The sequence below is a fragment of the Artibeus jamaicensis genome, unplaced genomic scaffold, assembly GCF_021234435.1.
Source record: "Artibeus jamaicensis isolate MK-2021 breed Jamaican fruit bat unplaced genomic scaffold, CSHL_Jam_final scaffold_847, whole genome shotgun sequence".
In the NCBI taxonomy this organism is placed as follows: Eukaryota; Metazoa; Chordata; class Mammalia; order Chiroptera; family Phyllostomidae; genus Artibeus; species Artibeus jamaicensis.
Genome location: NW_026522057.1, coordinates 10799879 through 10826727, shown reverse-complemented (window position 1 = coordinate 10826727; position 26849 = coordinate 10799879). Strand labels below are relative to the sequence as shown.

Sequence of the window (26849 nt, the reverse complement as noted above, 5' to 3'; positions counted from 1 at the left end):
CCCACTCTCACCCCTTTGTCTTGCTGCTTGTCACGGGCCCCTTCCTCCCTGCAGATGAGACCGGTTCTGTCCCCAAGACCATCGTGTACCACCTGGATGAGGGAATCTACGGGCTCTTCAACTCAGTGCTGTTTGAGAACACCTGCCCCACCCCCACCCTGCCAAAGGTGAGCCACCGGGGCCTGTGTTCCATCCCGTGGGCGTGTTTAAATAACATCTCTTGGTGTGCGGTAGTCTAACATTTATTTGTTTGTTTGTTTATTTATTATTAAGCCTTACCCAAGGACATGCTTATTGATTTGAGAGAGAGAGAAAGGGAGGGTGAGAAAGAGGGAGAGAAGCAGCCATGTGAGAGGGAAACATTCATTGGTTGCCTCTTGTACGTGGCCCCACTGGGGACCGAACCCACGGCCTAGGCCAGTGCCCCAACCGGAAGTTCAACCCGAGACCTTTTGGTTAATGGACCGATGCTCCATCCAACGCAGCCACATCGTCCAGGGCTGCTATCTAATTGCTGAAGAGTAAAGCATATTCACTGTAGAAAATAGACAACAAGGACAAAGGTTATCACCCATAATCCCAGTCCATACAGAGTTCTTGAACATTAGATTTCTTTTTCAGTCTTCAGAAAATATGTTTTGCTTTTTTCCCATAAGGTTGGGGTCATATTGTTTTGTAACCTGCTCTTCCTCACTTAATGTGGGTGTGGTTCTCCCCATGCCGTTCACTGACCTCCGACAGCCTGCTCCTGACCACTGCAGAGTGGTCACCGACCCAGCTGCGGTGGTCGGCCATTAGCTTCCTGTCTGTGAGCCCTGTGAGTGCATCTTGACATCCGTCTCTGATCGTTGCTCGGACGGAGATTCCTAAAAGTAAAGGAAACAGTTCCTCTTTAATGGGTTTTCCCATGTGAATAAGGGAACAGGAATTGACGAACCTTCTTCCTTGTCGGTGGATCCGGCCCAGGGTCTCCCACGGCGCCAGTGGGCATTTCTAAGGGGAAAGAAAGTCAGACACACCCTTGTATTTTCACATCTCTGGGGCTTTGTGTGGTCCCTCTTCTGGAAGGACACTTAAGTGCCTAGCCAGCACCTAGACCATTGCGAGCTTTCAATATGCATGTGTTTTTTTCTTTTCCTGTCAGATCTGTCTGGTGTTTCAAGGCCCAGTCAAACATTAGCTCCTCTCTGTAGCACTTCCCGCCCCTCATCTGCGGCGGGTCGAGGGAGTCCCTCTCCCTCCTCCAGGCACCCAAACTGGGTGGGCCCTCATTATATAGTTACACTGTATTGTTCAAGGTTGGCTATACTCTTGGGAAACAAAGTAAAGCGAGAGAACGATGAAAACAAAATTCGGGATACTGGCGATCTCTGGAGGGCTCGGGTAAGGGGCGTGTTCACTGGGTGGGCCACACGGGGGTTTCAGAGATACCGGCAATTGTATATTTCTTCAGCTGGGTAGTGAGTACATCAATATTCATTTTATTGTTATTTCCTCTATCTTACCCATGATACTGATGTTCTTTTGTATGGGTTAAATATTTAACAAAAACTTGAATCTGTCATCATTTCTCATTAATATTCTTTGATAGTCCCATTTTTCTCTTATCGCAGTGTTTCTAACATTTAGAAAAATATCTCAGGGATTTTAACTAGCAGTAGTTTATTTCATCTATTTATTAACTTGGAAAGAATTCTCCTTTTTATTTTACTAAGTCCAGCTAGGAGAGGTAGAGGTCTTGTATTTTATTTCTCCCATTAAAGTTTTATTTCCTTTGAATAAGAATTATTGTGGCCCCAGAACATCCAAGGACTCGATAACTTAGTGCTTTCATCACTGTTGTGAGTGGAGATGTTGCCCGTGGTTTGAGCTGAGACTCTGGCACACATGAGGGTGCGGGTTGGTTTCCTCTGACAACCACGCCTCTCACCTTCGAACCTGCCAGAGGGGCAGATGTGTTCTGCAGTGTGACATTGTATTTCTTCATTTTCTATGCATGATACCTTCTTTGTTTCTTTTCCCCCTAATAGCAATTGCCAGAATGTCTCACGATATATAAAATAGTAATGATGACAGAAAGCCTCAGACTTGGAGTTAGAAGACGTGGGTTTGAGTCCTGGCTCTGCCATATGTTAGCTGAATAACATTAGGCAAGTTACTTAATCTCTCTGAGCCTTGTTTCTCTTGTTTCTTCATCTGAAAAATGAGGGAGTCGAATTTTAATTACTAAGGTTGCTTCTGGGTCTGAAATGAGGCCATTCTAGTGTATCTCCATTAAGTTAGCATTATCTCCTTTTAAATACTCTTCATCGGCCCTGGCTGGTGTAGCTCAGTGGATTGAGCACGGGCCTGCGAACCAGACAATCGCGGTTCGATTCCCAGTCAGGGCACATGCCTAGGTTGCAGACCAGTTTCCTGCAGGCTAGTTCCCAGCAGGGGATGCACGAAAGGCAACCATACATTGATGTTTCTCTCCCTCTCTCCTTCCCTTCCCCTCTAAAGACAAATAAATAAAATATTTAAAAAAATACTCTTCATTGTGGGGTTTTGTTTTATGTGTAGTTTTAATCAAGAATAGATGCTACCGGCCAATGAATGCCGTGTTGATATGTACAGAGAAAATTACATTTGAACTGTGAGTCTTTCTTTTCCACATTGTAATGAAGCCAGTGATTGACTTGTTCATCCTGTCCCCGCCTACCACGTGAGGAATACGAGTGTGGACTTGGTTAGCCAGGGACTCATTCTGGACTTTTCCTCTATGTTCACAAGTGAGATTTTGACTATAGATTTCATTCTTTTTTTTTTTTGAGATGGAGATGTTTTTGAGATATCCAAATCAAAATAGCAAATAAGCAATTTGAGAACTCTAGGGTTTAGGAGAGATAAGTTGGAGATACAACTCTGTCTTCGTTAGAGATGGTATTTAAAGCCATAGAATGTAGACGGTCTTCTCAGTGAGGGAATTAGTGTGGAGGATCCATGAACGACTCCTTGGGCAAAGAAGAGGAGGAAGCAGCAAAGACCGAGAAGCAAGGCCTCACTGCAGAAGCTGAGACAGAGGTTCCAGAAGGCAAAGTCAGCCCTGTCAAACGGTTCTGGAGGTCAAGTGGGAAGAGGACTGGACTGCTCACTCAGGTTACCGTGGCTGGCCGTGCCGGGCAGTTTCAGTGGAGTGGCAAGGGCTGCTCAGAGTGCTTTAATTGTAAAAAGTGGAAGAGCTTGCAGAGAGAACTCTGTTGAGGGATTAAAAAAAAAACAAACAAACCAGTAACTGGAGATAGAAGTGACCTGAGATCAACCAGTCCTCAGTCGTGTGAAATACAAGATTTTTAAAAAGTCCATCTAATTCTCTTGCACTGTTTTAGAACAAGCAAGGAAACCCCATAATGTTATCTCTCAGTTGTATCTACCTACCAGCATTTATTTGGCAGCCGAAGAATTTCAGCTGATTAAGGGTCCTGGGGTGTTTAGTTGTTAAGTGCTAAGAAGTTCCTGCAGGAATTCTTCACGGATCAGCGAAGCAGGAAAGAAACATGCCCAAAGCTGCCTCAGTACAGGGTGCTCTAGAGAAAAAGCAAACTTCAGACTTACTAGTTGCTTGCTGTTTTCTTTCCTTTTTATGTGCTGCCTTTATTCATCTCATTTTTCCATTTTAAATATTTTTGTATGCTTTATGTAGTCCAGGAATAAGAATCAACTTCTTCTTTAAAAGTTGGCAAATTACATCAGGGCCCCGGGCCATTTCAAATGTTTGACCTTGTTTCTTCCATGGATTCACCCAGATACTGGCAGCCAGTGGGGTGCAGGTAGCAGGCCCTGTGTCTGGGATTCCTCAGTGTTCTGTTCCTAACTCCCTCCAGGACCTAGAGGGGTCCTTCCCTCTCTCTGACTTGTTTCATCTGTAAAAGGGGAATTGCAAAAGGCTTCCAGAGGAAGTGTGAAGTAGTGGTGGGCGTGGTTTGTAAACTAGAAAACCCCCCTGCCCTCTCAGTAGTTGACTAGGTGTCTTGTATTTTTACAGGTATTTGTTCATTTCCATTCAGTTTCCGGACTCATAAAGGGAGTGGAGATTTTCAAGCTTTTTGTCACTGTGTCTTTCATGTACTCACAACTGTAAAACAAACAAACAAAAAAAAGGCTTTAAATAGCAAGAGGGTAGCTTTGCATTATTTCTTGTAAAGTTGTAAAATCTTTTCCCCACTTATTTAAAAAATTTATGCCACTAGTAAGAAGTGAGAGAACTCTAACATAACTCAAAGTTGTTGTTTTTTTAATACTTTATTGTAGAAGAGCCTTTGAAATCTCTTTTTTCAAGGATTCTTGTTGGTGCATTTATGTAGCATTCCTCCCAGTTCCCAATGCCATCTTTAAAAGCTAGCTTAACATTTTTTATTCATTAGAGCTAAGGGAAATAATTCAGAGAAACCAAGATTAATTTTACTTATTATCAGAAAGTTTATAAACAAGAATATTAAGTTACATGAACAAGGCTATATGTTTGTCTTTCTAGCGTGTGAGCTTCCTGAGCATGGGAACTTGTGTGTGTGTGTGTGTGTGTTTACTGCTACATCCCTGACTCCGAATCAGAGCCTGGCACATAGTAGTTGCTCAATAAGTATTTGTTGAATGAATGAATATAGGATAACTCTCATCCTTTTTTAAAAAACTATTTTTAGGGAGGGGGAGGGGAGGGAGAAAGAGAGGAAGAGAAACATCAATTGGTTGCCTCTCTCATGTGCCCCAAGCTGGGACTGTGCTTGCAACCCAGCCATGTGCGGTGACTGGGAGTTGAACCAGTAACCTTTAGCTTTGTGGGATGATCCTGAACCACCTGAGCCATGCTGGGCAGGGTCTCATTCTTGATGTTAATAAGATGTACATTTTTTTAAATTAATGAGACTAGGGCTTTTTAATTTTTTGGGCAAGTATGTGACACTTGCTTATGGAACCTGTGGCTTTTCTTTCTCAATTTTACCCATCTCTGCTGCTGGCTAAGGTATCAAAATGCCTTTCCATTTTCCTCTGTTCATCTTCTCCGCTGCTTCCTTCTGGGCTCTTTGGATGGCTTCTGTTCATGTCTTTTTTCTTTTTCTTGCTCTTTGTCTTTTTTTTTTTACTCACGCATTTCCCATTCATACATTTAAAAGGTATTATTCAAAAAGCCCGTGCTGTGTGCCAAACTGCAGGGCATGGAAAGGATGGGGGAACGAGACTGTCAGGATCCCTGGGCTCATGGATTTGTAGTCTGCAAGCTGAGCAGACACGTTTCACAAATGCCTAATTATAAATTGAGGTTAATGCTATGGAGGCAAAGCCTGGGGGTGCATAACGTTTTAGGAAAGGCTTCCATGAGGCTGTGTTAACTCAGATCTAAAGCAGGGGTCCCCAACCTTCCTCCTCCCCATCCGTGGACGCTGCTTGCATTACCACCTAAGCTCCGCCTCCTGCCTCCCACCCCAATCCCAGGCCTGAGCTCTACCTCCTTTCCGTTCCCCGCCCACGCCACCCTGGCCACGTCCCCCACCCCTTACCAACCGTGGAAAAATTGTCTTCCAGGAAACCAAAACTGGTCCCTGGTGCCACAAATGTTGAGGACTGCTGCTCCAAAGGGAAATTGGGGATTGGCGGGTTTGGGGCCTTGGGGAATAGCAAGGGGAAGGCTGGGGTTGGGGAAGAGAAGCAGGGTTCACTTGGGGAGTCCAGAGTAACCAGAATGACTAGAACAGTGAGTGCAGTGGAAAGCGGTGTGAGGGCCGTGAAGGGCACGGTCAGGATTCCCTCAAGTCCATCTTTCAGTCACGACTCCTCCTGTGGGACCTTCCCGGCAGGGTCCCCCACACGGAGACGAATGGCTTTGGCATCCTGCTTGTCTGCAGGTGCTCTGTGTAACCACATTTCTTTTCTGGATTTGGAATTAATTTAAGAAATATATGAAAATTTAATGTGACTGGTCGTTGTGTCTTTGGGCAAGTCACTTAACCTCTCAGAGCCTCAGTTTCCCTGAAATGGGAATAATTACGTCCACCCACGGGCCCTCCGTGACCTCTGCCAGGCCACTCTGTGACCAGACTGAGGGCCCGAGGGAGGCTGGGTGTCACTCACATGATGAGTCTTACTCACATGGGTACTTCCGGCTCTTGTGACCGGGCCTGGTACGGAATGAGGGGTTCTGGGAGGCCTCATGGAACAGGATGCCCCAGGGTGGGGCCCAGGGGACAAGCTGGATTTGAGCAACAGGAGAGGCTGCAGAGGTGCGGACGCACCTAGGGTCTGGAAAGTGGCAGATTTGCCGGGAAAGATTGAGGCAGAGAGGAGGTAGCAATAACAATGATAGCACTATCTTGCTGGTCCTTACAGTGCATCAGACACTGTTCTAAATGCTTTATGTATGCTGATATATCCTTCCACTAACCTATGAGGTGATACCATTATCATTCCCATTTTACAAATGAGCAAACTGAGGCACAGATGGATGAAGAATCTTGCCAAAGGTCACACAGCTAGTAAGTGTTGGAGCCTGGATTTAAGAGGCATTGTGGCTTCAGAGGCTAAGAGGCCACAGCAGCAGAGAAGTGGGAAGGCTTTAAATGTTAGGTTAAGAGGCCCGTCCAGTTCTTATCCTATTGGCTGTGGGAGCCACTGGAGGCTCGGGAGGGCGGTAGTGATAAGCTGTGAAACAGTGTGCCCAGGAGAGTGAATGTGGTCACCCCTCTATCTTGCAGAAACCATCCACGGAGCAGCCCCTGCACAGCAGCAGCCTGTGGGGCCCGGCGCTCGATGGCTGCGACTGCGTAGCTGAGGGCCTGTGGCTGCCGCAACTACACGTAGGGGACTGGCTGGTCTTTGAGAACATGGGCGCCTACACCGTGGGCATGGGTTCCCTCTTTGGAGGGTCCCAGACCTGCCGCATCACCTATGCCATGTCCCGGTTGGCCTGGTAAGGGGGCCCTGCTGGGACATGGAGTGAGGGGAGGAGCAGGAGCAGGCGGGACAGAAGCTATGAGGAAAACCTGACATTTGAGACCCTGCTTCTGTGACATCCACCTTGAAAGTAGCTCTTGGCTGCTGATTCCAAGAGAGGCCTGTGCTTGGCACTGGGCTGTGGCCATGAATGAGGCCGAACTTCTCTCGAGGAGCTCAAAGCCAGTGAGAGACACAGAGAAACAGGCAGGACTCCTAATTCTGTGCTGGGTGGCGAGGGCAGGTTGTAGAAGCTTAGATTCCTTCCTGGGGCCCGGATCTGCATTCCCGAGGAAGTAAAGCCTGGGAGACGAGGGGGTTGGGCAGCAGGAGGCAGAAGGGGGTTCCAGGGAGAGGGAACGAGGAGCGGGCGTTCTGCCTTCTTGATACTATGTGAGGCGGTCGTGGCTGGGGAAGGGGCAGGGCTGGGTCTGAGAAGGGCCTTGGAGACTGATGGAGGGTTTTCAGCAGTGAGCGGAAGCACGGACTGGCTTGAAGCAGGGGAGTGGCATGGTCTGACTTGGGTTTTAGAGAGGCCGCTCTAGCTACCCATGTGGATTCAGGGTGAGTGCGCATGGAGCTGCCCAGTGGAGTGGCTGCTCTGTGGCCCCGGGAAGATGTGTGCTCGCTCAGCCTCCGTCTTCCCACCTAGAAAATGAGCCTGACGCTGGCCCTGCTTGCCTCACCAGGCCAGCGCTGGGATCTAGTGAGGCAAGAAGGTGAATGAGATGGGAGGAAAGCTGAGTTTGTTAAACAGTTCTATCAGGATTGATAATTATTTCCTTCTAACCACACAAACTCTGTGGGATCAGCGTTATCACAAACAGGTCACTTGGTTGAGGTCACACAGGTGGTGGGCAGTGAGAAGCCCCACAGCCCGCTTCTGGGGCTGGGGAGGTGGCTGTGGAGGGCAGAGGCATCTGCCCTCTCCACGGAGTAAGTGCTCACTCTGTGCCAGCGTTATCGCTGGGGGCCCAGGCACTGACTCCCTGCCCTGCTGTAGTTGAAGGAATGTCACAGGAGCAGGTACTGAACCCTGTTGTTACCAAGGAGAAGTACATTGTGCTATGGGATTCAGCAAAGTCTTCCCTGAGGTTTGTTCAGTTGCTGAAGCTGGGACCTGAAGACTGAGGAGGAATTAGTGAGGGGTGACGATGCAGGCGGAGGCACTACTGTGTGCACAGGCCTGGGGCGCGTGCACGCCTGAAAGGCAGTGCTGTGGTGGCACCCAGCAGGTGAGGATGGGAGTGGGTGGAGGGGCCACTGGGCCAGACCGCATGGGGCCTGAGCGGAGGGAAGCTACTGGCAACTCAAGAGCAGGCATTTGCTGTTTGGAAAGATGGTCCCGGACCAGAAATGTCCGCAGGAGGCAGGAGCAGATCGGGGAGGCTGTGTGTTCCCGGCTAGAGATGGTGGTGGCAGTGGGAATGGAGAGAGGTGTGCGCCCATGAGGATGTTCAGGAGCTGGGCTCCGCAGGGATCATCTGGGTGTGGGGACAAGACTGCCAGCTTGTGGCTGATCAGAGGGTGGAGCTATGTATCAACATGGGTGGGTAGGAGTGGGATTTTTTGAATGGGGAAGGAGATGATTTTTTTTTTTTTTTAAGTTTCAAGCTTAGAGTATAAAGAATGTGGGAGAGAGTTGGGTGGAATCCTAGTTCTACTACCTTGGGCAGGTCTCTGTCTGTCTGAACTTCCTCCTCATCAGTAAAATGGGGATGATAATGCTGCCCTTACAGGTCTGGGGGAGGATGAAATTAGATAGCGTAAGTGAAGTGCCTGGCACATAGTGAGTGCTCAGTAAACATGGGTTCCTTTCCTTTTTGGGGGTTGGACTAGAAGAAGGTTTGGGAAAGAGGGGTCAGCAGGTCTTCCCCTGCCTGAGGCTGGGCTCGGGGGCCCATGTGCAACCCCTACACCTGATGGGGCCAGGTCTTCCAGTGCAGGGTCATCAGGAGTCCCAGCCTGTGGGTCCCACGCTGGTGGCCTTTGGTGCCCATCTCTCACCCACAGGGAAGCACTGCGAGAGCAGCTGCTGCCAGCAGAACAGGACGGGGACGCTGAGGGCGTGTGCAAGCCTCTGTCCTGCGGCTGGGAGATCACAGACACCTTGTGTGTGGCCCCTGTCTTCACGCCGGCGAGCATCATGTGAGAGGGCCCCACTCCCCTGGGAGAACTCCAGCAGGGCCACAAAGATGCCTCTGGGAGAGGTGGGGAAGGTGGCAAGCAGGGCACCCTCTGGCCCGGACTCTGGTGCTCGCTCTGCTGCCCCCTACAGTCCACCTGCAGTGTTTCTGCCCTGTACATAGGACCAGTCTTACACACGCTGTAGTTCAAGTATGCAACATAAATCCTGTTCCTTCCAGCTGTGTCTGCCTCCTCTGCAGTGCAAAGGGCCTGGTCAGCCAGGTGAGGGGTGTTCTTGGGGTCTACCTTGGTCTCCTTCCCACCTTTGTAAATATGAAACAAATAAATATTTAGGTTTTTTAATACTCCAGTGGAATCCGGAAGTTCAATTTAGCCTGGGCTAGGCCAGCAGTGAGATTCCCCACCCTGCACTGAGGACCCCTGGCCTGTGTCTCCGTCCTGACCTGGCTGCAATGTGGGTATCTCCTGCTGGCACCGGTTTCTCGGACTCATCTCTCTCCTCTCCACAGGCCTCTGTGCCTGGCGGCATGAGGAAGGCTGGGCTGTCAGGGGCTGAGGTGGGGTCAGAGTTGCTTCCCTTCAGCCCTGGGGCTCAGCTCATGACTGAGAGGGGCCTCTGGGTGAACCTGGCACCCAACCTATGGGTGCCAGTGGGGGCAATGGAGTATTTGACACAGTTTTGGAAGTTTACACCAAAGATAAAGAGCAAAGAGATGGGTTTTGAGGAGACCCTGCACCCTCACCCTCCTTGCAGGTCTGCAAGGCAGTAAGAGTAATGGCAACATGGGGTGGTTGGTTGGTAACTGACGCAGTCCCTGTTAGAACAGGGCTGGCCACGGATATTGCCACGTCCAGTGCAAGGGCCCTGATGCTGACATCTCCTCAGACTAGAAGTTTTTTGTCAGGACAAAGGCTCCTTCATGCTGCAAGGGTCTCAGGTTAAGCAAAGGAGTTCAGATTTTAGTGTTCCCCCAGCTGCAACAGGAGACCCAGAAGATTTTTCTTCTGTGTTAAAAAAAATTGAGATGTAACTCACATACCTTAGAATTCACCTTTCGAAGTATAAAACTTGGCGGTTTTTAGTATACAGTTTGTACAAACTTTACCACTATTTAATTCTAGATGTTTTATCACCTCAAAAAGAAACTCATCAATAGTCACTCCCCGTTTTCCCTCCCCTAAGCCCCCAGCAACCACTAATCTACTTTCCATCTCTATGGATCTCGAAAGGTAATTCCTTGAGCACCTGTTGATCCCTTACTGAGGCCATGCTCCGTGGTAGGCAAGGTGATGCAGAGAGGAGTTGAGTTCTCAAGAAACTCACACTGCAGAGCACACACCGAGGGCCTTAAATAACAGCCAGGAATCTGGACTAAATTCTGCAGACAGTAGGGAGGCCTATTGCTTCTAGAGCAGAAGCACGACAGAACCCTTGAGGAGATCATTGAGAGTGTATTCCAAATGGGCAGAGGGAGGAGACCTGGGAGGCTGATGGTAGCATGCACTTCCTTCATCCCATTCCTGGTTAGGAAGGGGCTGGCTAGGGAGCCTGACGGGAGTCTGGGGCTCTGAGGGACACAAGTCCTCTCTATCCACCCCTACTCAGGAGGAGGATGGTGGCTCTGTGGCTCAGTGTCCTCCTTCCCCTTGGAAACCCAGCTGCCCAAGTTAGCTCACTCCAGCTTTTATAAAGGGACCATGGAGGAGGCACAAGGACGGCACTTCCCACTCAACCCTTTACTCCATTTTAAACCCTCTTCCTGGCATCTCTGGAATGAGTAGCGAAGCCTGAAAAAATTCAACCAGCAAAATCATCCAGCGCAGCCTCCTAGCAGTCAGAGGAATCTTCATGACACATGAATCCTGTCTTGTCAGTCTTCTGCTGAAGACCCTTAAGCTAATTCCTACTGGGATGCCAATAAAGGCTGAACTGTCTAGGACTTCTGCCCACCTCTCCTGTCTTATCTCGTGCTACCTTTTTGCTCACCGTGCTCCAGCCCATGGCCTCTCTTCAGCTCCTCACACTTAACCAGCTCTTTCCTGTCTCCAGACCTTTGCCCTGGTTGTTCCCTCCGCCTAGGTAGCTCTTCTTCCAGCTTCTCCAGGGGTGGCTCGTTTTCATCATAAAGGCCACAGCTTAAATGTCCCCTTCTTGGGAAGGTCTTTACTGAACACCCTATTCAAAGCGGTTCCCCGCCTAGGTATGTGGAGTTACACTGAACAGGAATGGGATTCTGAAGACAAAGAAACACATTGTCAATGGTATCACTAAACACCCCTTAGAAAGCTATTACATTGGAGTCAGTACATCACTTTCTGCTCCTCTAACAAGCCAGACACATTTCCTTATAACCCCAAATACCCTCATTTCTTCCCCCTACCCTTCAAGTCGGCTCAGGTGTCCTCAGGCTTTCCCCACCACCCTCTTTATGACTGTCCCACTCCCATCCTGGCACTCCATAATCCCCTTAGCAGCCTTAATTCCCCCTCTCAACAGATCAGTACTTGACATACATTTTTAGAATTAAGCTCTTAAGGGTATAAATTTATTTTGTTCTGTGTCCCCCCCGTGTCTAGAACACCACCCTGCACACAGTAAGTAACTGTTGACTAAATCTTTCAGGTCTCAGCTGGGGTATCTCTCCCTTTCCTTTTGGTTAGTATTTATTACTTCTCTGAGCTTTCATAGCATTCTGCATTTACTCACATTAAAGAACTGTTACTACAAAGTATTACAATTTTCCTCTATACTTGCTTTCCTGCAAATCTATTAATTAAAAAAAAGACGGAGTTTCTCCTACTTGCCTGGGTTTGTGCTTGGCACAAAATAAGTACTTATTGTCCTGAATAAACTAGTCTTGGAGGGTGGAGGTGGGGGGAGGGGTACCCCTGAATCCTTGGGAGTGGGTATCTGGCCCCCTCTTAGCTCCTGAACAGCAGCCTAGATAGATCCTGCAGAAGGAAGACCACTGACTTAAAGGGGCTGTGGTCCCTTCAGGCCACCTCAGGATTACACCTAGGAAAAGCACAGGTCTACATACTAGTGAGCCTGAAGTGTGTGTGTGTGGGGGGGCATGGAGGACGTCTCAATACCTCTTTCTGCTCTTCCACTCAGCTGGGTGATCTTGACCTAAAAATGCCATGTAAAATACAGGACGCATATATGAGTTATGCAATATTTGGAATATTCTTATAGTAAACCATTGTTGTTTACTAAATTCAACTTCAACTATTCATCCTGTAGTTGCTAAATCTGGCAACCTTGCCTACCCTGCAAGCCCCTGTCTCCGGGTTTCGGTTTGCCCATCTGTTTACTATGAATATTTCTGACTTCAAAACCCCTCAAGGGGCTGTCCCTCTGCTCCAAGGAGTCGTGTGCAGGCACGCTGGTCTGAGTGAATATGAGCAAACCCCTCTCTCTAGGACCTCAGTTTTCTCATTTGACTATTTGAGAAGGTGAGGGCTGGAAACGGTACTCTCAGCTACCGCTTCCCAGACTTCAGAATCCTCGCTCAGACTCCACAGCGGAGGATTTCCGGTGATGTGACGTCACTTCCGTGGTGTTCGAGTTTCCTGGGTTTCGAGCCACAAGCTCTCGCGCCCTCTGCAGGCCAGGGGGAGGGTCTGACTTTACCAAACAGTGAAAAAAGGCAGCAGAATCCATTGGTTGAAAGACGGAGAAGCAGCTCTCAGACTCCGCCAGTGGAAAACCGGACTTTCGCCGAGGGCGGGACTCCCACGGGAACTAGGAGAACTCACAATGCGGTAGCGTGGGAAAGGGAGCGGCTTCCCGCGGCAACAAGGGCCCCAGTGTAACACCGGAAGTCGGACCCTTGCTCACCAGGTACTTCCGCTTCAATTTAACGTAGCCGGGGGATCCCAGTTTAAAAGCACAGCTGTGAGTTTCTAGGGTGTCTCGTCTCTGGGGTCCCCGTCACCCATCCGTGTCATTCCTGAGAGGAGACACCTGATTTCACGCAAAAAGTCAGGGTCTTTTAGTGAATTCTTTTTACCTGGAGGCCAAGATGTGTTACATTAAAAAATAGAGTACTTGCTGTGCGCCATGCCCTGCAATCGCCCTTCACTCGAATTATGTCACTTAATTCACACGAGTCTGTGAAGGGGATATTATCGCACAAATTCCGATCCCTCCCTGCCCGTGGTGGAATCCTGTGTTTCCTGCTGCAAGACTGTTACACTTTCTGCATTTGTAAAATGGAATAATAGTACCTACCTCATACTGTTGTTCTAAGGATTAAATGAGTTATATTTAGAGAGGTTAGAACAGCATGTGACACATGCTACCCATAGTAACCACTTAAATTGTTTCTATTTAAATATTAGGAAACAGGCTTAAATGTGAAGTGTCTTAACCTAGAACAGACAGTAAACAGTGGAGGCGGGTTGCTTTTTTGGTAGCCCCAGAGGGAGGTGAAGGTTATTTGGAATTGAGTGGTGGGAAGGAGATGTAGGTGGGAAATGGCTTTAGTGTGGCGTGGTGAGGAGCAACAATGGCAATGAGGCATGTTGTTTCTGCCTCAAACATCTCTTGATTTTAAGTGCTTCTCTCCATCCCTGCTGCCACTGGCAAACTCCATCATCATGGTGTCTCATCTTCTGTTTGGGTTATTTCAACTCCTCCTGACTGATCTCCCCATATCTAGTCTCAGCTGTAGTCCAGCCCAATTCTTTAAGTGGAAGTCAGAGTGATCCAACTGCAGTGAAGTTTTTATCATGTTACTTCCTGGAGCGAGTCTGTTCAGGGAACTCCCACATTTTTCAGAATGAAGCCCCGACTTTTTAGCCAGGTCCTGAGTGTCTACACCTGTGCTGTTCATGATATTCACTACAAGCTCATTTGGCTACGGAGCATTTGAAATGTGGCATGATTTGGGATGTGCTAGAAGTGTAAAATCCCTCCAGACTTCAAAGATATGGCCCAAAGAGAAGAATATAAATATCACATTAACAATTTAAAAATATTGATTACATATTGAAGTTATAATATTTTGTATATACTGGGTGAAATAAAATATATTATTAAATTAATTTCACTCATTTCATTTTACTGTTTAAAATGTGGCTACTTACTTGGCCACTAGAAAATGTAAAATTATGCCCTGGCTGGTGTAGATCAGTGGATTGAGCTCGGGCCTGCGAACCAAAGGATCGTAGTTCAATTCCCAGTCAGGGCACATGCCTGGGTTGCAGGCCAGTTCTCAGCAGGGGATGCACAAGAGGCAACTGTACATTGATATTTCTCTCCCTCTCTCCTTCCCTTCCCCTCTAAAGATAAGTAAATAAAATCTTAAAAAAAAAGAAAATGTAGAATTATATATGGTTCACATTATACTTAAATTGGACCATGCTGACTAAACCTATATATTCTGCCAAATTCATCTCCATTCCTTTAAAGTTTTTTCATGAAAAGTAACAGGAAAATGAAAATTAGAAGTTTGGGGGATTGATTGCAAGGGCCTTCTGAATCAAAGGAGTTGTCGATAAACCAGACTGGGGGCCTAAGCAGCAGAGGTTCACAGACACTAATGTGACTTGGCTCCATTTCTGGGCCTTCTGTTCCATATTTCAAATTCCTAAGAAGAAGGAATCTATCAGGTCTGTTTATTTTTATTTTTAAAATATATTTTATTGATTATGCTATTACAGTTGTCCCACTCCCCCCCTTCATTGCTCTCCACCCTGCACACCCACATTCCCCCCTTTAGTTGATGTCCATGTGTCATAAGTTCTTTAGCTTCTACATTTCCCATACCATTCTTGCCCTCCCCCTATTTTCTACCTATCATCTATGCTACTTATTCTCTGTACTCTCTCCCCACCTCTCCTCCTCCCACTCCCCTGTTGCTAATCCTCCATGTGATCTCTTTTTTTGTGGTTCTGTTCCTGTTCTAGTTGTTTGCTTAGTTTGTTTTTGTTTTAGGTGTGGTTGTTAATAATTGTGAGTTTGCTGTCATTTTACTATATATGTTTTTTTATCTTCTTTTTCTTAGATAAGTCCCTTTAACATTTCATATAAGAAGGGCTTGGTGATGAACTCCTTGAACTTGACCTTATCTGAGAAGCACTTTATCTGCCCTTCCATTCTAAATGAAAGCTTTGCTGGATAGAGCAATCTTGGTTGTAGGTCTTTGGATTTCATGACTTGGAATACTTCTTTCCAGCCCCTTCTTGCCTGTAAGGTCTCTTTTGAGAAATCAGGTGACAGTCTGATGGGAACTCCTTTGTAGGTGACTGTCCTGTTATCTCTTGCTGCTTCTAGGATTCTCTCCTTCATTTTAATCTTGGTTAATGTAATTATGATGTGCCTTGGTGTGTTCCTCCTTGGGTCTAACTTCTTTGGGACTCTCTGAGCTTCCTGGATTTCCTGGAAGTCTATTTCCTTTGCCAGATTGGGGAAGTTCTCCTTTATTATTTGTTGAAATAAGTTTTCCACTTGCTGCTGTTCCTCTTCTCCTTCTGGTACCCCTATAATTCAGATGTTGGAATGTTTAAAGATGTCCTGGAGGTTCCTAAGCCTCTCCTCATTTTTTTGAATTCTTGTTTCTTCATCCTTTTCTATTTGGTTGTTTCTTCCTTCTGGTTCACTCCATTGATTTGATTCTCAGTTTCCTTTCCATCACTATTGGTTCCCTGTGCATTTTCCTTCACTTCACTTAGCATAGCCTTCATTTTTTCATCTAATTTACAACCAAATTCAACCAATTCTGTAAGCATCTGGATCACCAGTGCTTTAAACTGTGCATCTGATAGGTTGGCTTCTCTTGGTCGCTTAGTTGCATTATTTCTGGAGCTTTGATCTGTTCTTCTGTTTCGGCCATTTTTTTTTTTTTGTCTTGTGCCTGTTATGTATAAGGGGCAGAGCCTTAGTTGTTCACCAGGACGGGGTAACCCAGTGGCTGAGTTGTGATGCTAAATGTGGGGGCAGGGTCAGAGAGGAAATAATGGCACTTGCTCTGTTCTCTCTTGGATTTCAGTCCCTTCTGCTGCTTCCCCCAAGCAAATCGGGCCCTTCTGGTGTGGATTCCCATATGGGTGGGTTTGTGTACATTCTAGGACCCTGTGCGTCTCTCCAACAAACTCTCCCATGAGGCTGGGAGTCTCTCCCTGTGCCTCAACCCCCATAGGTGTTTTCAGTTGGTATTTTGAGGCTTTATTTCCCCGAGCTGGGACCCTGGGTTGCTCAGTCTTTCTCCCTCTCCAATTTTGCCTGGTTTATCTGCACACAAGTGTGGGACCACCCGGTCAGCCAGCCGCCTTGCGTGCAGTATCCTGCTTCACAATCATCACCTCACTGGCTCTGCCGGTTGCCACCCTGTGCCTGGAGTCTATCAGCCACTACCTGTGCACCCAGGGTCCACCCACTGCTGTCTTGCTCGCCCAAGGTTTGTCAGCTGCTGCCTCACACATCTGGTGTCACTGATTTCTTTGCTGCGACCCTTCTTCTCCCAGCAGCTCGACTCTGCCCCTCCTAATGGTCTGGATGAATGTGTCTATTTTAACTCCTTGGTTGTCCGTCTTCCATAGGGTTCAATTTTCTGTCAGTTCTGGTTGTTATTTTGTTTCTTAATTGTTGTTGGCCTTAGTTTGGTTGTGTGAGGAGGCACAGTCTGTCTACCTATACCTCCATCTTGGCTGGAAGTCCCTCTATCAGGTCTGTTTAAATCAGGTATGTCTAGCCCTTGCTGGTGTGGCTCAGTGGCTTGAGTGCTGGCCTGTGAACCAAAAGGTCACTGGTTCAATTTCTAGTCAGGGCACATGCCTAGATTGTGGGCCAGGTCCCCAGTTGGGAGCCTGTGATAGGCAACCTACTGATGTTTCTCTCCCTCTCTGCCTCCTTCCCTTCCCCTCCTAAAGTAAAGGAGTAAAATGTTCAAATCAGGTATGTCTTCTCCTGGGTTGACCCACTATGGCTGTGGGAAGAAGAGCTCATTGTGAGCTGCCTGCTGCACATTTCCCACTGCTCCAGCCACGGGGATCCTAAAAGGCAGCATAAGCTCTCTAACCTCTAGGAGCCAGCAAACTTTTTCTGTCAAGGGCCAGATAGTAAATATTTTATACTTTGCAAGCCATAGCATTTTTATCAAAATGATTCCACTCTGTTATGTAGAGCAAAAGCTGCCAGAAACAATATATAACTGAATGTAGTGACTTATGTATCGACATGCCTATGTTTCAATAAAACTTTATGAAGCCAGGAACTGGACCAGAGTTTGCCAGCCCCTGTACTGTACTTTTTGTTCTCTCTCACTGGACTGTCTTTCCCACCTTCCTTCGAGCAGGCTCCAAGTCAACTTTCAGGTCTAGGTTTAGATGCCTCTTTTTGAAAGCTTGCCTCAACCCTCCTCTCCTGGCTGTTTAGTGGCCTCTTCATGCTGCACAGACTTCTGTACCCCATCCAAGTGCTTCTTATACTCTGTCATTATTGTGTTTCAACTATTACATTACTAGTCTGGGTCTCATTTGTTGTAAACCCAGCACCTGGCATGCCTGGCTCATGGTACATACTTGGGTGTCGTTGGATGAGTGGAAGGAGGCATGAACCTGTGGCTGGCAGATGGAGCAGATGACCTGAGATCTTAGGGCAGTGGTGAGGATTCTCGGCTTTGTAGTAGCTGTGTGAGACCCACTTTCTCCTTCTGAATCCCAGAGCTCAGGCAGTAGATCAGGGAGAAGGGAGGCTCCAGGCTGGACAGGAGTCCAGGGCCCTGGCAGTTTCCCTATCAGCCGGACTTTGCCTGCCAGGGGCTCTAGGACCATGTTCCCCACAAGAACATGTGCTAAGCTGAAACTCCAGACCTCAGGAATGCACAGGTAATATGAGTGTTTTAAGATATGAGAAGTGGAAAATTCTAAGGACTGTAAGTTCTGGATAATGTGATGAGCCCCGCCTGAACTGGGGTAAAACCAGAAGGGCTCTCATACAGTTCCTGGAGGAGGATGTCTTGCTTCTTAGTAAGATTCCCTGCAGAGGCCCCATCGGGCTGGGGGTGGTGGGCCTAGAGAGGTGGGGGGCAGTGTGTGGCCAAGGACAGCCTTGATCCACGGTCACTCAGGGCCACAATTACAGGGGTGCAGAATGGGCTTCCTTGAAATAAGGGGGTGGTGAGTTTGGTAACTCACCAAACAGAGTTACCAAACTCTGGCTGCTCACTCAGCAGACCCTGGACACGGGTACAGGGGACTCTGAGGTCACACAAGGTGGCTCTTGCCACTGTGAGGCTTTATTCAGGGCAGCATGTCATCTTTTCTTGCCTCAAGAGGGTAAGGAGTTTCTCCTTTTGACTGAGGGGTTATGTGTCACACCTTTGGGCAATACAGACAGAACAGGCCTTTTCTCGAGTGTTGTGCACAAGGACACTAAGAGTAAAACAGAAATGGAACTCTCTGTCCGTGTGGTCCTTGAGTGGCTTACCTGGGCCCCTCATTCGGATTGAGGGCTGGGGCTGGTGACCCGAGCCCGACGGCATGTCTTCCATAAGATGCAGCTGACGACCAGCAGGGTGGACGAGGAGAGCAGGGTTGGAATGATGATCACGGGAGCCTGTAAGCGGCTCACGTCTGGCAAAGGGATGGAGGCGTCAGGGTAGGGGCAGAGGACCATTTCCCTGGGGCAGGCTGTCCCTGTCCTCCACAGACATGGCTCACACAACACTGGGGTCCCAGGTCTGGAGGTGGCATGGTGCAGGGCAAGACCGTGCTTGTAGGCAAAGATCGAGTGATGGTGTTTGGCACTTAGAAGATGCTTGGTACATGGGAGAGGAGTGATATTAGTAACTCCAGGTGCTTTATAGGCCTTGGCTTATCCAGTCTGGCAAGCTGCCATTGCTATTACTATTTATCAGATGGAGAAGCTGCAGTACAGAGGCTGGTTTGTCTGAGGTTAAAGAGTAGGGATATGGACAGGATTTGAACCCAGGTCTGCATGCTGCCAGGATTCATGCTGTCCACGTGCTTCCCAACAAGCATGTTCTAAACACTCACCAATGGCCAGGCAGGTGGCCCAGACCAGTAAGACAACCCATGGCACATAACAGTTCCTCAATAAGTCCTTGGTAAAGGAATAAACAAAGAGATCTGTAAAAGACTGTCCAACGGAAAGGAGGCCAGTCTTGTCTGGGGGTGGGGGGAGAGGAAGACAGAGCTAGGAACGGTGGGACGCAAGGGGACCCATGTAAAGGAAGAGCTCCTAATCATTATTGTCCAGTACTGGGATGGGCCGGGATCCCTGTCACCACAGGTGTTTACCGAGGGATGCTGCGGAGCCTGCAAGAATCAGATTCTGAGGTTCCGCTGCTGCTGGGAACACTGGGGGGCCTCTGGGTCTGGTTCTACAGGGTCGCCAGCTTGCTGCGCCTGTCTTTCCTGACGAAGGGGAGGGTGGCTGAGTGACCCAGCTCTGAAACAGCCCCTAGTGTTCCTAGGAGAATCACTGGGTCCTCAGTTCTGCCCTCTTTCACTTTTCCCATCCATCTTTCACTCCGCCCCATGCTTCAGCCTTACCAGCCTTTCAGCCTTCTCTCTGGACTCCCTACCTCCAGCCTTGCCCTGCCCCGTACAAATACGATCATACCCTATTCCCTGCTTCAGTCCTTGTGGTGAGTCCCCGTCGCCCTCAGAGAGCCCACGGCATGGCATGACCCGCTCCTGCTTTCCTCTCCAGCTTCATCACTCTGCCCCCCTGCCTCCCATTCAACCCTCAGCCCCATGACCTCATTCCTAGCCTCTCTCCCTTGCACGTACTGTTCCCTCTCCCTGGAATACTTTGCCCGACTCTTACTCACCTTGCATGCAGGTCTCAGCTTCTGCCGTATCTCCCCCAGCTGGCCTCTATTCTCTCAGTCCCTGTGACTCCCCTCTTGTCCTAGCCTAGGCCACGGCACATGTGCTGTGGCCGCCTGGTTACTGTCAATTCCTTGATAGAGACCTGGGTGCGCCTGTTATTGCTTATCTAAGTGACTTGTTGGGTAAGTGATTAAATGAGAGAGTAAGCACAGTGGGGCTGTCTCGGAGGAGGCTGGAGAAGAAGGGGGGTATTGCAAAAGAAAAACAAAGGCATGATGCATGGAAGAGACTGACAGCTGTCAGAGGAGACGGGGAGGGGGACGGGGTGAAAGAAGGTGACGGGGTTAGCGGAAGAACACATACGCATGACCGTAGACACAGACCACAGTGTGATGGTGTCCTGAGGGAAGAGGGGGTGGGGCCAGGTGAAAGTGGGCAAGGGGGAGGAATTAGGACATCTATAATAGTGTCAACAGTAAAAATAAAGTTAAAAAAATAAATTCAGGTCATGGTCAGAAAAGGTAGTTCCTTTGGCCCAGCCCTCCCCCATCCTACAGGTCATGTGACCTTTTCTCCCTATAGGACTTGCCCAAAGTCAGCACTTCTCTGGACTGAGCCGGGGGAGGGCGGACCCAGGCTGGGCTGAACAAACACAGCCTTTCCCACTTGACCACCCCACTCCTGTTCAGTTCTGGGCTCTGGAATACAGTTCAAAGGCTGCTTCTGGTTCACAACCTTCTGTCTTTGAAACCTAACCAGCACTGCTCTGCCATGAACTTGCTACGCGGCCTTGAGGAATTTGCCTCTCTTCTCTGTCCTCAGTTTCTTCAACTGTAGCAAGGGAGGAACGATCCCTGCATGGGGATGGGTGGAAAGGAGCAGGGGTTTGGGAGTCACAGCCCTGGGTCGAAATTCGAGCTCTACCACTTAACTGGAAAACCATCTTAACTCTCCAGATTTAGTGTTCTCATCTGGAAAAGGAGGATAAAGGTGGTACCGCCTCTCAGGCTTGCTGGGAGGATTAAATGAGATGATAGCTCATAAGAATAATTATGTTAATAATGCCCAAACAAGGTCTGGTGCACAATTGAAGTCAGCAAATCCCCAAGCTCTTTTTGAAAGAAAGGAGAACATTTGAAAACTTGGGTCCAAATTGGGCTATAGAATTCCAGAGCTTGGGGAGGTGCCTTAGGAACCACTTGGTATTGAGACTCCCGCCCGAGAGAGGAGAAAGGTCCTGTCCAAGATTACACTTAATTCCACACTATTTGACTAGTAAATTCGTGAGGCAGAGCACTGACTTAGACCAAGAAGCTGGGTATTTGCTTTGGGGGCCAGAAAACTTTCAAGTAGCTCAGCCCCCTCCCAGCCACCCCTGGTTCCTCCCTGCCCAGCTCCTTCCTCGGTGCCATCGGTATGAGGCAGAGCTGACAGAAGAGCTGGCTGAAGTACAAGGGCAAGTGGCGTTCTCCACCCCTCAACTCGGGTCACTGAGCCCTCCCTTGCTTCACAGTGAAGACCACCTAAGCAAACACACCTGTCACATTCTGGGCCTTGGGTTGGCCCCGGGGGGGGGGGGCAGAAGAAAGGGCCAGGTGTCTACTTACCGCTCCAGTGGGGAGCAGTGGAGAAGTTGCAGGGGCGCTGGATGCCCATCAGCGGGGTGTTCGGGCCTCAGCTCGGGGGGGGGGGGGGGGTCCAGGCGGCGGGTGCTCAAGGCCTCCCAAGGGCAAGGGCGCTTCCCTTTCTGAAAGGAAGAGGGCAGAGTGAGGTCACACCCTGGGGCAGTGGCATCCAGCCCAGTGTCCTTGCAGGCTCCTTACTCAGAATGGGGGTCAGTCAGGACGAGCAGGCTTCTGGGGGCCCTGAGGTCAGACATTCCTTATCATACTAAATTGATGCCGCAGAAGACATTTAGGAACATGAAAAGAGGCTCATGATGTGTTATTAAGTGACAAAACAATGAGGACAAAAAGCAAGCCCTGGGACAGTAGCAGAGCGTGTTCTGATATTTGTAACTAAACACACTCGAGTGGGGAGAAAAGGCTGTAAAACTTTCCACCAAAGAAATCGCTAGCGGTGGTTTCTCTGGGCAGTGACGACGGTCACTTATCCTTTGTGTGGCTTGACTGTGTTTTCCAAAGTTTGTACAATGAGCATGTTGTGAGAAAAGAAATTTACGAAGGGAAGCAACACATTTTTAAATGACACACCTTTTGGCCAACAATCCCCTTTGTAGAAGTTTATTCCACAGAGCGTGTAGAAAGATGATAAGTGAGCATATTTTTGTAACAGAAAATTCTGTTTATGTTTGTGCATAACGGGCAAACAGGCCCGGAAGGACCTGCACCAGACCGTTAACAGCTGTTGATTTCTGGGAGCCGAATGAGGGGACTCTGAGCTTGATAGTCTTATATTTATTTGAATTTTTAAAACAATGAGCATAAGTTATTTTATAATTTTTAAAAAGGCAAACAGCCGAACGACTTTCCTAGCCATCACCAACTCCCTGGGTCTCCCCGTGCAAAACCGGGCTGGGGCGACCCGCGGGCTCACCCTGGGCACTCAGCAGCCGTCCCAGCATCTTCAGGGGGCACTGTCTCCAGTCTCTAAGAATCCTCCCAACTTGGAAATGGGGGGCTCTTGTGATTCCGGCTTTGACACCAACCAGTAAACATTTTCTGGGGCCCTTTCTGCGCCCATCAGACAGAGCCAGGACATGGTCCCTGCCTCGGTGTGCTCACGTTCTAGTGGTAGGGGGGGTCCCAACGTGCTGCTGGGGCCCAGAGCACTGTGTTCTGCTGGACTGGAATGACGGGGGCAGCTTGGCCTTGAGTAGGATGTGAAGGATGATTACTATTTCAACAGAAGAAAAAGGAGGGCAAGGGCATTCTGGGCAGGGAGTGAGTATTACAAAAGCAGGGGTTCTGAGGGCTAGAATATGGTTAACACTCTCCGTTTGGGGTCCTAATGCTCCTCTTCTTTTTAATCCTTCCCGAAGGACATGCTCATTGATTTTAAAGAGGGGGAAGGGAGGGAGAGAAACATTAATATGAGAGAGAAGCATCAATTGGTTGCCTTTAGACTCACCAGAAAGGGGGCTGAACCTGTAACCTATGCAGTCACCCTGATGGAGAATCAAACCAGTGACTCTTCAGTCTACGGGGTGACGCTCCAACCCACTGACACACACCAGCCAGGGCAGGAGCCTTGTATTTTTGGGTGCTCTGATTCCAGCGTGACGTACAGTCTTTTCTGCCTCCACCAGAAGCCCCTGGGAACAGCGAGGCTGTGTTGTGTCAACACTGGCCTGTGCTGGGCGGGTGCTGGTGAGGGGAGTGAGAGCTAAAGGCTGAGCCAAGAGTAAGGCTTGGATGGGCCAGGTCCACAGAGCCACTGTCATTTCTAGCTGGGTCTGTGCCCACACAGTAACAGCTGCTGTGGTGCTGCCTGTGTGGAGTCATAAGAAGTCCCCTCCCCCTTCCTGTCCCCCTATAATCTTTCCTACATCTGCTTGGTGTGGTGCCTGCAATCCCACCACTAGCCATTCTTTTGGAGTGGCTCCTGTTGTATGTGCTCACAGGTCAGGAAGGGGGTGGCACCTCGAACCGTAAGCCAGTTACCCTGAGGAACACCGGAGGGTAGGTTTGGATGGAGGAATGAAAGGGATGGAGGAGGGCATTTCAGAACTGTGACAGACGGAGGGGTGGGGTGGGGAGTACAGCTGTGCAAACTCTGAGAGACCTCCCCGAGCTAGAACCTTAGAACTGGTGGTTGCCCCAGAGTCCAAGGTCACCATTCTTCTTGCTGAACCAGTGAGGAGTGGACACCCATAAGGGAGAGATCCGGGGCCACTGGAGAGTCAGGGATGGAGCTGGGACCCACCCAGGTTTAGCAGGGTTCGCCCAGGATAGACCCACAGCCTCGCACCTGTGGGAGGCACACACCTTCAGCCAGTCTCTGTTGTTCTTGGGACCTCCCTGGCCTCTGATCTGCATCACCTTCCAGGGGCAGAAACATTGCCGCTGGACCCACTTCCCTGTTCCTGCTTGTAGTCTAGCAGTTCAGCCAGGGAAGGGCTCTAGCATCGGGTTGGCAAGGGGTGGGAGTGAGGAATTGGGCCCGGGGAGTGAGTGGGCAAAAGCCCCTTCTCTGGGAAAAAAAAAAAAAAAAAGATCTCAAAACCCCCAAACCACTCCAGGCCCCAGGGCTGGAATAAGGTGCCATGGAATCAGGTGACCCACTGGGGCCACCGTTCCCTATGCCCTTACTTACCTGTGACTCCCTGTGGCTCCAGTAGCTGCCCTGGTGGCTTTGCCCCTGCTGTGGCTGGCTCTGGCTCTGGGCTCTGCTGCCGGCAACAGAGGCACCAGGTGCGGGCAGGAACCAAAGGGCTCTGACCTGGAGGAGGGGCAGGTGGGGCCCCACCAATTCTCCTTTCTCCTTAGGAGTGAGGATGGAGGAAGGAACCCAGCTCTTGGTACCTGGGGTTGTGGGGGCCCTGGCCACTCCCCTTCTCCTTCTGCTCACGATCAGCATTCCCAGGGGGTGGGAGGAGGCACCAGAATCCACAGTGGGGAGATTAAAGGTTGCGCGAAAAGAGCGGATGGCTCGGAGTTGGGAGCCCTGGGTTGGGCCTGGCTCTGCCCCACAGGCTGGTGTCCTCCCATTTGGGTCTCCATTTTCTTGTCTGTAAAATGACAGAGGTGAGATCCGTGGTCTCTCAGCAGCCCTCCTGGGGGCTGTGATGCTGACCCGAATGCTCAGCTGGTCTGTCTCCACCTTAGAGAGAACTTCCCGGCTCTATGACCTTTGAGCTGCAGCCCTCACAGACCTTCTTAGACCTGCTCAGACCTGCTTCGAGGAGAATGGGGGTTCCCCTCTGAGTACCTCCTTCCTCAACCCTGCCCCTGCCAATCTGCAGCTGCCCCTCTGTGCTCCTTTTCCTTCCCTGGGCAGGGGCCCTCTCCACTGGCCATTCTCCCTCCCCTGTGTGCTAACTGGGAACCAGGAAACCTGGGCTTTTGGCCCTCAGCTCTGCCATGTGCTGTATGACCTTGAGCTAGAAACCAACTCTCTCTGAGCCTCTGAATTGGGCTGGAAGGTCCACCAGGCTTCTCCAGCCTTCAGACGTGATCACATCCAGACTCACAGTTTGGGGGAGCTCATGAGAACCTGGGCTTTGTGCCTCTGGTTCCATCTTTGAAAGGTTCTCTGTTGTCATGACATTGGAGTAGGAAGCCCCTGGGCCTCTGGTCCCAAGTGTCACTTCTTCCTCTACTTCATCTAATTCCTAGGGTGAGTGGAGAACATTTTTTACTAGTAAATATGAGAGAACTGCCAAAATTTTGAAATAAGATAGCTGTATTCAGGGTAAAAAAAAAACCCCACAGAAGTTCATCCAGGTAAAAGGAAAAATAAAGAAAAACGAGCACATTTCAAAATAAAAGTTTTCCTCTTCTCCTGCTATTATTTTGGCGTTTGTGCCTCCTGACCACATTCTCCATGGCCCTACCCTGCCCCTGCTAGGGTTTCTGCTCTACTTCTCATCACTCCCTCTTCCCATCACTCCCTCATCCCTTATGTAGTTCAGATTCCCAGGGAACTGGGGGGAATCATGGGTAAGGAGAAATAACCATATGCCCTGGTGGGCAATGATGATTCAGCACCTTGGCCAGCACCCCCCCCCCCCCCATCCCCAGCCCCCTGTATTTACACCTGTGACATGGCCCTCTGCAACTGATCTCCTGGTGCAGCTTTTGGGGGCAGCAAACAAAGCCTGGACCCGGACAGGAGGGGAGGAAGCTGGGAATGCTGCTCGGGTGTGAGCAGTCAGCCTCCAGGGATGCTCTCTCTGGCAGGAGGGAAGGCTCATCCCCAGAGCCCCTGAGCCAAGCTCTGTGCTGCCAAGAGACCTTATCTCTGTTGTTTTCTGTTCCTGCTCCACCCCAGAGAGAAGGATCCAGGGTTAATGGCCTTGTTAGGTGCTGAGCAGGCCAAGCCCTGAGACAAACATTAGACTCACAGAATCCTGAACCATCAGAGCCAGACTTTGGCTAACATTTACCTAGATCTCTAGCCCCTCCCCAGTAGAGATGGGAAACCTGAGGCCCAGGGAGAGAAGGGACCTGCTCTGCTTCACACAGTGTTTTCATGAGTCCACCCCTGACCCCAGGAGACACGTGAGGCTTGGCTGCAGTTGAGTCTTGACTCACAATCGCACCGTTCCACAATGGTGTGCAGCCTGGGTCAAGCTTCCACTTTGAATCCCAGGGAGATCACAGTTCCGGGGGCCACTTCCTGCCACTGAAACTGTCCTCCAAGTTGAGAAGCGTGCCCAGGGAGGTCCAGTGAAGAGTCTGGCTCTAGCTTTGGATGATACTGGCTGTGGGTCCCCTGGGAAGTAATGTGCCTCCACTCAAACACTGAGATGATAGCAACTTCATGGGCTTGCCTTAAAAAGTACCAGCACTTAAAAAAAAGATTTATTCATTTTTAGAGAGAGGGGAAGGGAGGGAGGAAGGAGAGAGATGTTGATCAGCACGCTCCCAACAACCAGCAACCTGGCCCACAACCCAGGCATGTGCCCTGGCTGGGAACTGAACTGACAGCTTTGCAGTTTACAGGGTGATGCTCGATTCACTGGGCCACACCAGCCAGGACAAAAAGTACTAGTGTTTTGCCTGCTGACCACAAATGGAGATCTGAATGGGGTTCCTGTAGCCTTAGCCATTATCCTGGGTAAGATCTTTGCTGACCCCTTCTTCCTCCCCAAGGTCAGGCTGCCTTTGCCTCTTCTCTTTGTGTGATTAAGTCATGTCTTCATTTTTAACCTCATTTTTCCACTTCTGTAAATGGGCATAATACTATCTACCCAATAAGGTGCTTTGTGGATTACCCATGCTAATGTATGTAGACTGCCTGAGACATACTGG

At 49.4% G+C, this 26849-nt stretch overlaps 1 protein-coding gene across 7 annotated transcripts in view; it reads left to right on the top strand.

Annotated features, from left to right (window-relative positions):
- The window catches only part of AZIN2 (antizyme inhibitor 2), a 45849-nt gene that overhangs the window by 14794 nt on the left and 4206 nt on the right, over window positions 1-26849 (top strand). For 6 of the 7 annotated variants that reach the window (XM_053660459.1, XM_037149717.2, XM_037149716.2 and 3 more), the window contains 3 exons: window positions 55-167; window positions 6726-6940; window positions 8977-9455. In XM_053660459.1, the coding sequence (XP_053516434.1) occupies window positions 55-167; window positions 6726-6940; window positions 8977-9115 (467 nt within the window). In that variant the 3' untranslated portion in view covers window positions 9116-9455. Of the gene's footprint in view, window positions 1-54; window positions 168-6725; window positions 6941-8976; window positions 9456-26849 lie in introns of those variants that run through there. The other variant, XM_053660457.1, reaches the window with a different exon arrangement.